The following is a 16484-nucleotide window of genomic DNA, read 5'->3' on the forward strand; positions in this document are numbered from 1 at the left end:
TGCACATCCCTTTAATAAGACCCATTTCAGTAGAGCAAGCTTCACTGCACATCCCTTTAATAAGACCCATTTCAGAACACAACACAAAACAGCTGGCCTATAACCGGTTATTGAAAACAATAAAATCTAGATTTACACAACCATTATTATTATTATTATTTTTATTTTCATTATTACTTTTTATTTTTATTTTACGGTGAATTACAATGAACAAATTTTCCATTCCTTATTCATTTTGTCGAAACGGATTTTTAAAGAGCATCTGAAGAAAGTAGGTCTTCCAAAGAGCGCATCAGCAGCGGCCGACCCCGGTCCCCGAATAACACGGCGCACAACACAACGCGCTCACGGGGGGGGGGGGAGACCCCAGCGTAACGCAAGCGTTTGCAATTAACCCCGCGTCCCGACGCAGAAGTGCACTAACGCGCCCAGCGCGGCGCTCAGAATAAATCCCTCTCAAGCAGCCCGTAATGAAGCAGAGCATCCCGAGGCCCGGGCGGCCATTACCGGCACTCCCAGGACCGAGTAAACAGCGCGGGCGAGCACGGCGAACAGCGCGTTAGCGGCAGGCTAATTACAGGCTAACCGCGGGAAGGCGCGGCCGGAGCCGCCCGCAGCGTTACGAACGGAGCGGCAGCGGTGGCTAGCGTGCGTGTGAAACGGGCGTCCCGCTACGTGTTCCGCCGGAGGTTGCGGAGACGGAGCGCGAAACGGCCGCGTCGCTCGTTTCAGAGCTGCCGTATCATCCGTGCTCCTCCGCGGACGCTCCTCTTTTTTTTTGGGGCTTTTTTTGGGTAGAACGGTGTAGAGAGACAGGAAGAATTAGGAGGAGAGAGAGGGAGAGACGTGCGACAAAGGTCGGCGGTCGGATTCGAACCGCCGACGTCGCGGCTCGTGTTGAGCACGTGGATAGTGCTCTACGGACTGCGCCACTAGAGGCCCAGGCCCAGGACGGTCGTCTTTCAAACTCGTGGAGCATGGTGCCTACTTAAACCCCTGAAATCTGAGTGGCGTTGTCCTCAAAGACAAACAGGCGACAAATTGATCGAGTATCCGGTGCTGACTGCACCTCGTGCCCTCCAATCCCCACCCCACAGCACTGCCACCTGTCCTACTAATTCAGGTCATGGCATTTTTATGGGTCCATTTGTCTTCTTAGGGTTTTTATGGATGTAATCTGCATGCGTTCAGGGTTTGTATTTCGGTTCTTGGTTCGCACCGCGAGTAGTGAACTTTAGTGAAGTTTGTGCGGAACGTCGTTAGCCAGGTCTGGCACGGTCGCTGTGTAAATCAGACGAATGGGCTTTCAGTTCTGTATCACTGCAAGCTGCTCTGGGTAAGCGCGTATGCTAAATGAATGTGAAGTGATATAGGGAGGTGAACGCAGTGGCAGTGAACCTAACGGGGGGGGTCATGTGACGGAGGACCCCTGACCTGCGTGACGGGGATGTAGAGGGGCTCGCTGGAGTTGAGCAGGGTCAGCTTGCCGTGGGGGTGCAGGCGGCCCTCGGGCTTGGGCTTGGCCGCGCCCTTCCCCCCGTCGGGCGGGGCCTCCTTCAGCTCCTCCGTGTCGCTCAGGCACTCGAAGAACTCGTCCTCGCCCTCGCTGTCGCTCCAGGAGTCCCAGGACTTCCCGAAGGAGGCCTCCGCCCCCTCCGCCGAGCCCAGCCGCCCGTTCTCGCACCCCGACACCTTCCTCTCCCTCCCGGCCTCCGCGCCCCCGCCGCCCTTCCGCCCTTCGTCCCTGCTCCTCTTCCTCTCGATGCAGCAGTTCAGCATCTGCAGGCGGGCACAAGGAAACAGAGTCAGCGGAACGTGGTCACCAAGGAAAATAAAGCAGGGATAGGACAGGGCAGACACCTCACATACAGAAAACAGAGAAAGTTCAACCAATCACACAGTACATAAGTACCGACCAACCGAACAACACCGCTGGCGATTGGTGGAAATTTCTGGCCCATACAGAGGGGATCGAGGAATATCCATCAATCACCACGGGCATTCTTACATTGCCTGAGCTGCATGACAGGCAAAGCTCCTCACTGATTTTCAAACCGTATCATCTCCATTGCATTATCCTGCGCATTCTCTGCCCCGGTGGAGTTTAACACCCACGCAACTAATCGCCCCCACTCCACACAACCCCCCCCCCCCCCCCCCAATGCAGAACTCAGCCTCCCGCCTCCGCAAAATCTGCAGAGTACCCCCTGGCCCCCCCAAGCCGCACGCTCTACAGCACGCTGAACAGTTCTAGCGAGCGCCCGGGTGCCACGGAAGGGAAGGATCTAGGCTTCGCATCCCGAAAAAGGCAGGTTCTGCAGCCCAGCGGGGTGCTGCTCTTGCTCTGGCAAACGAGCAGCTGAACGCCTGAATCGCGTGTAAAAATGTTTGGGTGACAAGTCGCCGTGGGTGAGAGCAATTTATGAGCCAAGGTAATTATGAATAATGCCTTGAATGAGCGTTAGCTGAAACACGTATTTGTGAAACAAATAAATTTAGCACGCGTTTAAAAAAAAACATGTTAATTCTTTTGTTGCTGGTGAGAGAAAGCACTATCCACCGCATATATACATTTTTCTTTTTTTAAACACGGGCTCCGGGGAATCGTATGAGCAACACGGCAAAACCGTGGGTTATGAACGAGGCAAACAGCTGCCACCACGGAGGTGTGGCCCCCTATTAAAGGACATGTAGATAAAGAGGCGGCCCCTCTGTTGCCGGGAGGAAGATATCAGTTTTTCTCAGCGACTTTATTACCACCTCGTATCTCCGGAGGCACGGCGTGGGCGAAAAAAACAAAAAAAACAAAACAAAAAAACAACCGGCGAACAATTCTGTTTATAGCTGCGGCGCGGACTCCCAGAGCAGCCGTCGTCCGGGACGACGGCGCAAATGCCAACGCAAACGGCCGCCGGCGCGACCGCGCGCTCCGCGCTCACCTGCAGCTTCTGGTGGAGGAGGCAGCACCTGAGGTCCGGAGGCCCGCTAGCCAGCCTGAAAGGGAGGGCACATCGGGGGGAGGGGTTACTGCGAGGAGGGGCTGGAGAGGGGGGGAATGAGTGTGTGTGTGTGTGTGTGAGTGTGAGCGTGTGTGTGTGTGAGTGAGAGAGAGAGAGTGAGTGTGAGTGTGTGTGGGTTTTCGCCACACTTGTTCCTGGTTATGGTTATACACTTTGTTGTACGTCGCTCTGGATAAGAGCGTCTGCCAAATGCCTGTAATGTAATGTGTGTGTGTGTGTGCGAGAGTGAGAAAGAGAGTGTGTGTGCATGTGTGTGTGTGTGCGTGTTTGCTTGTGGTGCAGAAATAGCAGGTTCTTGTCAGTAATTGGTGCAGGAGTGACCCGAAGTGAACTCGGCCTTTACAGAACCGCTCCTACTGTCACAGTGACCAGCACTGCAGCGGAAAAAAAAACCACAGAACGAGACTAAACCTGCAGCCAATCCTTAAAGCTGCAGTACGCAACTTCATCAACGGTCGCAATGTTGGGAAGACATATTGAAAATCTTCACACCCGTTGGCCCGGCCCACAGAGAAAGAGACCGACCGCACTCAGCCCCTCTCCACACACCTTGTCATGACTGCACATCACCATTTCTAGCTATGACTTTGTGGCAAGATTGATTACAGAATTACAGACTGGAAAAACTGCCCAAAAAATGTCAGCTCCAAGAATAATCCAACAAAATAATCTCTCATCGGTGCAGAGCTAACCAATAAGGCAATAAAACATTTTCCAGTTAAGTCACTGAGTTCAGTAGCTAGCTAATGAAGTGATGGTTTTGCTAAATACATTAGCTAGTCTAAAGTTAGCTATACCAGCTGGTTCATGATAGCAAACGTTAGCAAAATATTTTTTATACATGTAAATTGTTGAACAAGGCCACCCTCTATCCCAGACTAACAGTTTCCCGATACACCTAGCCACAGTTTAGTACTCTGCTGGATATTTTACAGTGGGACCCTGTTAGAAAGGTCATTTTGTAAAACTTCCAGCAGAGTACCAAATTCGAGCTACGATACATCTGAGGCTTTCTGACACTGCACAGATCATATATTTTTGTAGATTACTAGCTACAGTTGCTACTTATTGTATTTTTCAATGTATCTTCATGTCACTATTTGAGAGTCCAGTCGTATAGTCAACAACCGATACTGGCTACAGCTGGCAATCAGGGTTATAGCCAGTTCTGGCTAATCTGATCCATCCAACAGTGGAAGCTTAATGTATTGTAAGCTTACCTATCTAGCTTAGGTAAATTACCTACCACACAGATAATCTAAGCAAACAGTTAATTCTTCCAAAAACTACCCGTCAAATAAAGTAACGTCATGAATAATAGCTACCTAGCCACTACCTAGCAGAAAGAATGCAAGTTCTACATGAGTCTTCAACTCTACCTGTTTCCAAAGTTCTCGCCACCTTTCAAATTGTACTCCCACGCATATTCTAGTTTTAGAGTGAGCTCTACCCAATTTTATTTCCTTCTTTCCAGCATTACGTAGCGCCTGTTCCCTGATATCTTTCTTTAAATAAAGTTACCCAGTGCGGTTTGAATCACGCTCTCTCTCTCTCTCGGCTCTGCTCACCCGTACACCAGGTGGTTGTTCTCCCAGCGGTAGCGCATCTCCAGCACAAACTCCTGCCACAGGTGCGCCACGCCCCGCACTCCCCCGTGGTAGAAGTTGACCATGCAGAGGCAGAGCGCCAGGCGGTATGTCAGACTGTCCGAGGGTGCCGACTTCAGCTGGTTGTACAGCTTCTGGAGAGGGGGGAGGGGGGAGGGGAGGGGGGGTAGCACATCACAATCACTTCACCCAGACAGCCTGCTGTTCACCCCTAAAAACTCTCAGCTCTGAGGACAACCTGGCAACAGACAGAAACGAAGGGGCTGCCCCAATTAACTACAGGCCTGAGTGGGTCAGACCCACTGCTGCTGCTGCTCCCTGTTCTGCGGGAACAGCAGGGCTGTTCTGCGCCTCAGACGTTATAAACATCACCGCTTATCCCGGAGGTGCCCGCAGCCAGTCATCAGTATTCACAGACTGAAAGATCTGCAGTATTTTTTAGCTTTGAGCAATTAATATTAAGATACATGCTGGTGTTTTGCATTCAGACAAGCTGTGCCGAGCGGAAGCTCTCGAGGCAAGCAGAAGCGCGGCTCAGACTTACGTAGTCCTCCGACTCCTTGTCCACCTTGGATTCGGCGTTCGATTGAGCAGCCTTGCCGTCGCTTCCCTCAGAGGGTCTCTCGGTGGCGTCTGGAAACAGATACTGGACAGACACACAGAAGGGCGACCATTAGCAGTCAAAATGTTTGCATCCTCCAGCCAACTTTTAATTTGCCAACTGATTCACTGCTGAACCTCAGATCAGGTCAAATCAGGACCAATTGAGGCAAGGTAATGAACTGTGGCAGCTCTTACATGTTTCTATGCTAGTACCACAACTGTGGCGTGTTTCAAAAGGGTGTGACCTCAGTGTAATAATACACATTTTGGGATGGTTCATACGTGCACTGTGGGATAAACTGTTAAAAGAAATTTAATGTCACATAACTAAAAATCTAAAAACTGCACCACGTAAACAAGGCGAAACATATAAACTATAAAGCAAAGGGAAACAAAAAAAAAGTACTTTTTCCCCAGGTGGGAAACATAAGCAAAATAAAGTCTGATTTTGGGTGTATAGTGAAGCCCACTGAACAGGACCCCAGATGGATGTGTTTGATTGGCGGTTGAGAAGAGGCGGTCCCTCACCAGCAGGATGGAGTTGAGCACGTCGCTGCTGAGCGGCGACTCCTCGACGCGGCGGTGCCGGCGGATCCGCCTGCGCGCGCTGTGGACCATGTTGGACACGGACAGCCGGGACATGGGCACCGTGCTGGGCTCCGTCAGTTTGGACAGAGCCTGGCTGATGTCACTGTTCTCTACGAGATGCAAGAAGTGTCACTCAGGTCAGGGGGGCGGAGCCTATTGTCTAGGGCCACTAGTTCCATCACCTCTGAACACCGCCTACAGCATATCAGTATCTTAAGCTCTGCTACCACCTGTGTCCTCTAGTGGTGAGATATCATTGCCGTTGGAGCTACTCAACTGACAAACAGGGTCAGTTAGAAATGGAGGGACAGCTAGCTTCAAGGCTGCCTCCACCCAGTCACAGCAAAAGTTCCCGTACCTTTGCCCTCTTCCTCAAGAGAATTCTTCCCCAGAATATCCTCGGTGGACTCCTTCCGACAGCACAGCTTGAAGAACTCCATCAAGAAGTCACCTAAGAGACGACAGCAGACATCAGTACTTTTGGCTTTACATTTAACATGGCTTGCCCAAGGACACAGTCATTTGAGATGATTGCGACACCTTACAGTTGACGCTGCAAACTTCTAGTAACAAACTCAGTTCTAGAACCATCTAGAACCCCACACTTTACAGCATGTGTGCCAGTAACCAGGGTCAAATGACATGAACAACCTGCAGACGGAGGCAGACTAGTCCTCCAGGTAGTCATAAAAAAAACAGGGCAGTATATAATTTTGTGTTTGAATCAGCATAGAGCATCAGCAAAAAAAGTTCCAAAAATGAGATTGGTGCAGCTTATTGGGGGAACGGGCAGGTCTTACCCAACAAGCACTGGGGGTTGTCTGCTTTCCTTACTCTCACTGACCAATGGGGAGCCTGAAGAGGATCCAAATCGCTATGGAGACACAGAAAACCCTACTATGTAAATGTGCACGGCTCAGACAGACGTATCCTATAAACACCTCCATTTCCTCAGCTAAGCCCAGACAGAGGAAACATACTGAGGCACTATAAACAATCGCACAAAAGTGAAGAGCTCATCTACCCCTTCCTGCGGAATACAAATTTAAGTAAGAAGTAAGAAATGCTAATTTTTTTTTTCTGCCGCAAGTTACTTTTCGCCCCTTCAACACAAACTCGCACAAAGAAATCCTGCGGTGCGAATAAATTTAAATTTTAACTCCGTTTCGAAGTGACGCTAAAGCACTCCATAATCTGCACCATCTGGTAACAGGAATTTGTGAAGAGAGCCAGGGTTCACAGTGTTTGAGAAGGGTGATGACACCTTGATCTGGCAAATACGTCACCCGCCGGCTTTTTTTTTTTTTTTTTCTCCAGGAGGCGGGAATGTAATGAACAAAATCAACTTACGCCCGTATCAACGCGCGCCATACCATCGGAAAGGACAGATGCTCTGTACTTACGAATACACGTCATTGTCCACCACAATCCCTTCCGTCAGCTGAGGCCACGTGGTTGCCAAATGTAGCTCACTGACAACACAGTAAAGAGGGTGTTTCATTTATTTAAGAAACGCGAAATTGCGTTTAGCTTAGCTTAGCTGCTTACCGGTACAGAGGCATGCAAATCAGTTTGTCAAACAACTCTAACCATAAGCAATGCTGAATCCACCTTTGGAATAGAGAACAAATGCTGATCATTCCTGTATGCCTGGTGACAGTAAGACACATTCTCTAGGGGTGCGCAATACAGAAATTCTTAGGCCAATATCACCAACCTAGCTGTTCGTCTGACCGTGCTGGCTGAAACCAATACTGACAGCTCCCTGTTCTACATTACAGCACAAACAGAAACTAGAATCAAGTTTCCACATTCATGGAAAAAGTAGATGAGCAAAGACCTCCAATTTATGAAGGAAAAATGTAATATATTTTATTTAATAAGAAAATGTCAACTTGTGTACCTTATTATTAGGCAGAAAGCATAGAGTCTAGAGAACTACAGTCTTGATATTACCTTGCGTTTGAGGTTGGCTGATAAAAATGATAAATATGCATAATGATTAAAAGATGTTCAGATGACTGATTGGTCTACTTTCCTTCTCTATCGGCTGGTACCAATAAGACCGTGATGTCATCAAGCATCCCTAGATTTTATTTTGTGCAACTGAGCTTCAAGTTTGGGTGACATCTACCTGTGCGAATGGGGAGGAGTCTAATGTTCGTTCTTACCCTGGGAACAGTAAATTCCTACCTGATAGGGTCTTCGCACGCCCCAAAGGGGAGTTTCCCAAACTCCACCCCACCCACCTCCCCGGCCAGGAGAGCATCGAAATCTGCAGAAAACAATACATTTACACGCATTTCAATGGCAAATGTGTGAAGAAGGAGGCACAGTACCATCAACGATTCAGTGCCTCAGAAAACCAGATGCAAATCTGCACTTTAAAGGCGATCAATACAGAAAGAGAGGCGGCTGGTGTAATGCAGGACTAAGACCACTTAAATTATCGGGGTCTCGGAGTAATGAAGTTACCAAGCTCTGTTCTGGGGACAAACAAGCGCGATCTTAAGAAGGCGGAAAGAGGGATCTGGGCCGACTGGCTGACAGCTGGGCTCTGCGCGCTCGACCCGTTTAAAGCTCTTCTCCATCCCCCGCTCGAGGAGGACAAAAACCCCCCCCAAAAAAAAACAACAACACACAAGGGAAAATCAGACCCGTCAGTCAAGCCTCATTCTTTTCAGAGAAGCGTCTGAGTTATGAAAAGCCTGCGTGTCACGATCCTAAAGCTTTCAGACCCCCCCCCCACCGGTTCCACCCCCCATCCCCCCTGCCCCCCCCCACCCCCCCCCCCCCCACCCCATCTCCCACCACCACCCGCAACCGGCGCCTACCCAGAAAGCCGCTCAGACTGAAGGATCACTTCGCAGCGCTGAACAGAAGCCTGAAAGCAGAGCACTTAACATTTCAGCGAACCCAAATCTACCGTTTCGGGGGCGAGGGAGAAAAAAAATAAAATAAAATAAATAAAATAAAAACTAAAAGCTGCGGTGGGGAGTTTCTGAGGTTGAAAGGTTCGGAGCGAAAGGTTCGCGTCTCGGCGATGACAGCCGCCGTCGCGGGGGCGCGTTGCCGATTCGCCGTCGTCTCCGCCGCTCGGCTGAAGGCTAAAACGGCAGCACTTAGCGGTGTGCGCGGGGGGCGGGGGGCTGCCATTATGCCTACCTGGGGGCTGCTGGGGCCAGGAGCACTGCTGCCAGTCCTGGAGGACGTACGTGAACCTGATGGCGATGCTGATGGGCGGCAGGGGGGTGAGAGGGCAGCCCTGTAGGGGTCGGCACGGAGAGGGTAAGCGTCAGAAACACAGACCATCCTGCGCGCATCATAAAAGCTTATAGAAGACAGAAGGCGCTCTCAGTACAAGACATAAAGAGAAAGAGACTGCATATAAGACTCTTCAAAAGAGACTACACTGGAGCGCTCATATAAAATAAAGTGCGTTTATTTAAACAAGGCTGACATTTGGAGTTAGCGTCTTCCTCGGAGTCAATATTGACTCGGGACTCGTTGACTGACAAAGACGCCAAGTCGAAAAGTCAGTCTTATTTCAATAAACAAGCTCTATGTTATATGAGTGCTCCAGTGTCTACCGTCTTTGAAGAGCCTGGCTATATTTTTTGCCCATAGCTTTAGCATTAGCTTTGCTGTGCTGCTGACCACCCACTGATGAATCTGAGGTAAAAAAAAAAATAACTGCAAAACTGAGATGCAAAACTAGGGCTCCTCACTAGAAAATGACCTTCATTCGGCACATTAATAATTACAGATTCGTTTTATTTTAAGCTCTCAGGGAATAGCGAGTAACTGAAAATAGGCTCTGGGTAAAGTGACACATCACATCGTGTTCCTTTTGTTAATGCGTTCCCCGAGTCTTATGTCCCAGAGAATCCACCGCATGTGCCTTTTACGATGTAAAAACATGCGAGAGGCTGCAAGACGTTCTTGTGCGAGGGTGCTGGGGCAGGGGGGGCACATGTACAAAAGAGGGGACTCAACAAAATGGGGCTGCCTGCCCCCTTTACTCACAATCTTGGACTTGAAGATGTCCAGTAGGCCGGAGAGGTGGTTGTACTGGCTGGGCACTTTGCGGAGGTGCACCATCTCGAAGTCGGTGCGCACGCCCGGTCCCTGGCACTCGCCAGCGTACATCCGCCGCCATTTCTGCTGGATCTGGACGAACACGGGAACCTGGCTGCTCCACGGGGGGGTGGGAGTGGGGGTGGGGGCGGGGGTGGGGGGCGTGAGAACAGGAACGTTTAAACACCAGCCAGTACATTGCCATGACAATCCCCATTCATCATAACACTTTCCCTAAGGACAAGGGAGCATCTCCAGTCCTACTGAAAAAACCCACCACGCAACATCTTTCATTGTTTAGCTTAACCAGCCAAAGAGCCCCACCTAGTGGATAGAAGGGGAATAACTAATTCGAAAGATCGGACAGCAGAATAATACAAGCGATGCTTCAGTGTCTGCAAATCCACATTTAGCAATAAAAATTCCACGAACACCTTAGCATTAGTTTGACATGAAAGGTGCCATTACACTGTGAAAGCCGTTTCAGGAATGACCGATAAGGTTGTGGCGTCATTCTGTGAAAGCGGCTTGCAGAAATGACCAATAAGGTTCTGCCATTATTCTGTGAAAGCAGTTTGCTGACAGCGGGGTCCTACCAGCCTGTGTTGGCGAGTGAGATGGAGACGGAGCTCAGCAGCAGGTTACATTTGGATTCGCTGATGATGGCCTCACAGTTCGCCCCCGGAGAAATGACCACAAACTCGCGCAGACCGTACCTGCAATGAACACAGCACAGATCACACACAGTGCATACAACCAGCAGAGCACAGATCACACACCGCAAGTACAACCAGCACTGTGTAAATCACAGTGTAGCTACAACCAGCCCAGCACTGTGGAGGTCAGGTAAGGGACAGATAACTAAAAAAACATGTTGACCTTGAACAAGCAGCTTGCTGAGATTATAAATTTAACAGGCAGCAGGATGAGCATAGCAGTACTCAAGGTCAAAAAATAAAGGTTTTTATATACGCGTATTATACTTTAGACAACAGCAATGAAAAATGTATTTCTAGCTTGCAAAGAGATATGAGAGTGACCTAATCCTGAACTATAAAGGGAGACAGAAAACCTTTGTTAGTCATAGAATCGCAGAGACTGTTCATTCTCCCTTGGTGCGCGAATAAACAATGTAACGCTTTTTGAAGTACCAACCTATATTCAGTGTGGGTAGTTTTTTTTCCCAATGACAGCACAGATCACACACCGTACCAACTACCACAGCACAGCATACACCCCACAATGTAACCTCGACGAGAACACAGCATACATCACATACCATACCTACAACCAGCCCAGCACAGATCACACACCATACCTACAACTAGCACAGAACAGATCACACACTGTAACTACAACCAGAGCACAGTATACATCACAAACTGTACCTTCAACAAGCCCAGCACATATCACACACCATACCTACAACTAGCCCAGCACAGACCACACACTGTAACTACAGCCAGAGCAGTGTAAATCACACATTGTAACTACAAGGAGAGGACAGTATACATCACACACTGTACCTACAACCTGCCCAGCACAGATCACACACTGTACCTACCGCCAGCACAGCACAGATCACACACAATACCTACAACCAGCCCAGCACAGATCGCACACTGTACTTATAACCAGCACACCATCAGGACTGAATTCCTTCCAAAACAAAGACAAAGCTGCTCTCAGCATAAGACGCTCTAAACTATTATTGGTATAAGAGGTGTGGCAACCTGCGGGCATACGCATAGGTCATTCTGCATTTTGGGGGGGGGGGGGCATTCATCGGTTGCTTTGGTTACAGGAATATGCTTGTGTCACACGCACCATCTGACGAGGCAGTGCGCTCTGGGAGGGAAGTCATTATTCATACACAGCAGGTCCTGCATGGCTCCGGGGACAGCATCTGTCACAACGTAGTCAATAACACAAAACACAGACAAAAACACATAAGACAATCAGTAACACAAAATACAATCAACACAAAACACAGACAAAAACGCATAAGACAATCAGTAACAAAAACAGTCAAAAACACAATCAGTAACACAAAACACAATCAGTAACACAAACCACATTCAAAAACACATAAGACAATCAGTAACACAAAACAGACCAAAACACATAACATAGTCAATAACACAGAAGTAGAGATCAGCGGCAGTATGAAAGCTCGAGATCAGAGGCAGAGTGAAAGCTCGAGATCAGCGGCGGTGTGAAAGCTTGAGATCAGCGGCAGAGTGAAAGCTCGAGATCAGCGGCAGAGTGAAAGCTCGAGATCAGTGGCAGGGTGAAAGCTCGAGATCAGCGGCAGTGTGAAAGCTCGAGATCAGCGGCAGTGTGAAACCTCGAGATCTGCGGCAGTGTGAAAGCTTGAGATCAGTGGCAGAGTGAAAGCTCAAGATCAGCAGCAGAGTGAAAGCTCGAGATCAGCGGCAGTGTGAAAGCTCGAGATCTGGGGCAGTGTGAAAGCTCGAGATCAGTGGCAGTGTGAAAGCTTGAGATCAGCGGCAGAGTGAAAGCTCGAGATCAGCGGCAGTGTGAAAGCTCGAGATCTGCGGCAGTGTGAAAGCTTGAGATCAGCGGCAGAGTGAAAGCTCGAGATCAGCGGCAGTGTGAAAGCTCGAGATCTGCGGCAGTGTGAAAGCTCGAGATCAGCGGCAGAGTGAAAGCTCGAGATCAGCGGCAGTGTGAAAGCTCTAGATCTGCGGCAGTGTGAAAGCTCGAGATCAGCGGCAGTGTGAAAGCTCGAGATCAGCGGCAGTGTGAAAGCTCGAGATCAGCGGCAGTGTGAAAGCTCGAGATCAGCGGCGGTGTGAAAGCTCGAGATGAGCGGCGGTGTGAAAGTCATACCTTCTTCAGGTTCCTCCCTTCCATCATTCTCAGCTGAATCCTGCTTCAGATAATGATGTGTTACTGAGAATTTGAAATCGGCAAAGTTTATGTCCTGATTCTTCTCCTCCCAGGTGCCAGTACAGTATTCACCCTGGACAGATAAATGATGCAATCAAACATATATCACCGTAGAACAATGTGCAAATTTCTGACATGTTCTGATTCAATAATAATATAAATAAAAACAACAGACAGCATTTAACAGGCAGGAAGCTCATCTCAACAACCACCAACATTGCAGCCATTTTGGAGATCTACAGCAGTTATTTTGTTAAAGTGTGTTTACCACACACTGACTGGTGTGGAGCCGAGAATTAATAAGCTAATTAAACTGTGTGATGATAGAACTCAGGAAAATATGCATTCAAAACACTTCAACTCATTAGACGGCAGTAAAATTAGGAAAACACTCCCGCAAATCACTGAATTTTAAAAATAACTTGCCACCCAAAATGTACAAACATGTAAAGATCAGTAATCCACCAGGGATATTACTGTTGTTTAAATATTTCATAAAATTATTTGATTCAGGTCTGTGAGATAATTAGGCCATACTTAAGGCCAAGCAAATGTGCAGTGGGAGCTTTGAGGACCACAGGAAGTCAGGCTACTGGTTAAGCATCTCGTCTCCTCTTAAAGTATCTGCATCGCCATGCTGGGCAATTAGCTTTCTGATTGGCCCTGAGGGAAGACTGCCCTGACTCGTACAAATAATTGCAACATAGGTTCCCCAGGTCTCCTTATGAACAGTAACACAAGCTTGAGTGTCCCCCCACCCCACCCCACCCCACCCCAATAATATTTAGCAAAAGGGGATGCATCCCCTGTAACTCTTTAAAAGGCTTGGAAAGACCTGCTCTTTGGCATTCTCGCCGCAATGTGCAGACTGCAATTAGAAATATATGTGCAATACAGGAAAAACTATGAAAGGAAAACACAAGACAATGTGAGAGATTATAATGAGCATTCTGTGCAAGTGCTGATGGGTGTCTTAACGACTGTTTTCTGGCTGATTGCTTGAGTGCAGTCACCATGGCAGCAAGGTGTGAGAGATGAGAGAATGAAGCCGAAGGCTCTACCTTCTCCAGAGGTCTTCCTGCACTGCTACCAATCAGCTTCCAATCGTTCAGCACCTCCTCGACCCTGGTCACAAACCTGCCACCACAGATTATAAAATGCCAGCCAATTAGGCCTCTGCAAGATGAAGCAATGCACACTTCCGAATGCGTGTGCATTCTGCATGCATGCATGCATGCATGCACGCACGCCTGCCTGCCAGCTTATGTGCATGTCTATGTGTGGCAGCACTTCAGCCAAAATAGACTAAACACAATCCTGTATGTACTACTGAATTCATTTAATATTAATTCTTCCCATCAGCAAGGATGATTCAGATTAAGGCATTCACAAAACTGGTTTTGTGATAAGGAGCAATGGACCAGAACAGAATAACTACTCGGGAATGTCTATCTGCAGGTATGCAAATGTTCTCTTGAAAAAGAGATTTTAATCTCAATGAGACTTTTACCTGGTTAAATAAAGGATTATATATATATATATATATACTGCCTGAACGTACAGCTGTGGGTTCCAATTATATAGCTTTTCTGGTTTAAATGGAAAACAGAAGTTTAAATGGAAAGCAGATGCCCCATTTGGCTAGTCAATTATACACGTTACATTTAGTTTGCTTATCAGACTGGGATGTGAACGTGTTCTGGTGTCTTTGTTAAAGGAAAGAAGCCGCTAATAAATATTAACAAGAGCAAGGGAGCCTTCGGCCGATTTAAACACAACAACGAAATTGGGCATCTGCAAGAGCACAACGCTGGCGTCCACCGACATAATGACACAACCAGGAAAAAAATACCCAGCGAACAGCTGCTTGAGCGAGATAGAGAACTGTTTGTGTCCACACCTCAAATGGGCCATTTTGTAAAAGCACAAATAACTTCTCACACGTTGGTCAAATGATCCGGTACGTTCAAAGAAATGTCAAGTTTGTCAACTGCAAAGCTGTGTTAACGTTTCCGAGATCAGAGAAAATGCAATGTTTTCAAACATTGTGTTTTCCAACTTGGCAAACTAGCTACGTTTGCAGATTTAATCGATCCGTTTTTTTTTTAACTTTCTTCATAATGTCAGCCAGCAATCTGACACCGCCTTGGTTAGCTAACTATAGCTATGTTGTTATGTTAATACAGGGCCGTTACGGCTGGTTAAACAGCTGGCAAAAGACGAACGCCCTGGAATAGCTAACTAGTAATAAGTAGCGTCAACATAAAACAATTTACCAAGCTTGCCACCCTAGGTTTGGACAGCCAGCTAACAAGCAAATGGTTTTCCAGCAGTGTAGCTCAAGGTGATATTAAAACCAACCAGTTTGCCGCAGAGAATAAATAATACAGGTTTCAGTTAAACAACAATAACAGTGGACAGATGCGTTTGCTTCCCTAAAAAGCTAATCCGCACTTTGCTAACCCATACTGCTGTCATGGCATCGCTGTCTCCACCTACCTCTCCCACTCCGATGCGGTAGTGAAATCGGTGATCTCAAATACCTCCGACTCGGGCTGTAAGAATAAATAACGTTTTGCGTTAACTTTCCGCTGTCAACAAGAAATACTTGTCGGTAATAATTGTTAAACACACACTGATACTCACATCACTGTCAGCAGCCATGATTAACTCTTTTTGTTTGCGTACGGGTGCATTGTGGGAATTATTGACGTCAAGTTTAGGGACCGTCGTAAAAAAGCCTGTTCGTTGTTGCTGCCCGAGGCTAATCTGAGCATTGTCAAATTGTCACATTTTAAAATTTATCCATTAATGAATGAATCAATACACCAGCTTGTCTCATCAATCCCTAATCTTAAATAAGTATCAATTTTTCGTGATACTCTTTACAAATAACATATCGCATAAAACTGAGCGGGTCATGACGTCCACATTTATTGTTGATATGCGTGCATGTGCCAATGATGCACAGAAGTGGTTTCGCACAAGTCCCTGAAGTTCGTAAGAGAGTCACTTGGTGGTGTTCTTTCGGACTAGGTATAGTATAGTCCCAAAGCAAAATTTGGAGAAAAAAATTAAAGTCATTTCATTAAAAAGATCATTTGAAACACCAATTCATATTTTCAATAATTTATTTGTTTAACAAACCCGGGGAAGTAACAAAAAATCTCAATTTACCAAGTATGAGCTCATCTTTCAATTTTTTAAATAACCACTAGGTGCCGACAAATGGAAAGAGATAGGCCTAGGTCTCACTTCCTTATGATCTTCCGTATAATGGGAGTTTCTTGTATTTACACGTGGTACCTATCATAGCTTTCATGAGATCGTGAGATATTATGAATGGTATTAAATATCGCATTGTTTGCCTGAGAATTCGCTGAACTACGGAACAACAGCAGTGAAAAAATATGATGGCACGCATGTCATCTGTCAGAATTGTTTGTCACACAAACGTCTGCACAGAAGAGGTCTACACTGTTTCACAAATACACTTGGTGAGCAGGATGCTTTGAAGACGTGTAAAGCGAGTTCAAAGCATCGTTGCGTGAGTAGGCTAGTGTGTGCTGCTTCCAAACCATAAATGAATGTGATTGAAAAATAGTACGATGTTTCAACTTCAACATGTTATTGGCGTGATAATACAAGCAGCACGCAATCAGTGGTCACTGTGTTA

The 16484-nt window shown here is 47.4% G+C and overlaps 1 protein-coding gene across 2 annotated transcripts in view; it reads right to left on the reverse strand.

Moving 5' to 3' along the window:
• rab3gap1 (RAB3 GTPase activating protein subunit 1) overlaps positions 1 to 15472 on the reverse strand; it is a 28961-nt gene extending 13489 nt beyond the window's left edge. For both annotated transcript variants that reach the window (XM_035410004.1, XM_035410005.1), the window contains exons 1-17: positions 15455 to 15472; positions 15308 to 15363; positions 13870 to 13945; positions 12749 to 12881; positions 11723 to 11801; positions 10492 to 10611; positions 9845 to 10010; positions 8984 to 9083; positions 8012 to 8093; positions 7222 to 7290; positions 6619 to 6692; positions 6177 to 6269; positions 5759 to 5928; positions 5172 to 5273; positions 4589 to 4761; positions 2940 to 2994; positions 1435 to 1779 (exon numbers count right to left, since the gene is read on the reverse strand). In XM_035410004.1, the coding sequence (XP_035265895.1) occupies positions 1435 to 1779; positions 2940 to 2994; positions 4589 to 4761; positions 5172 to 5273; positions 5759 to 5928; positions 6177 to 6269; positions 6619 to 6692; positions 7222 to 7290; positions 8012 to 8093; positions 8984 to 9083; positions 9845 to 10010; positions 10492 to 10611; positions 11723 to 11801; positions 12749 to 12881; positions 13870 to 13945; positions 15308 to 15363; positions 15455 to 15472 (1911 nt within the window). The remainder of the gene's footprint in view (positions 1 to 1434; positions 1780 to 2939; positions 2995 to 4588; positions 4762 to 5171; positions 5274 to 5758; positions 5929 to 6176; positions 6270 to 6618; positions 6693 to 7221; positions 7291 to 8011; positions 8094 to 8983; positions 9084 to 9844; positions 10011 to 10491; positions 10612 to 11722; positions 11802 to 12748; positions 12882 to 13869; positions 13946 to 15307; positions 15364 to 15454) is intronic.
• Between the last annotated feature and the right edge of the window lie 1012 nt (positions 15473 to 16484).

This window comes from Anguilla anguilla, chromosome 3 (assembly GCF_013347855.1).
Source record: "Anguilla anguilla isolate fAngAng1 chromosome 3, fAngAng1.pri, whole genome shotgun sequence".
Classification (NCBI taxonomy): domain Eukaryota; kingdom Metazoa; phylum Chordata; class Actinopteri; order Anguilliformes; family Anguillidae; genus Anguilla; species Anguilla anguilla.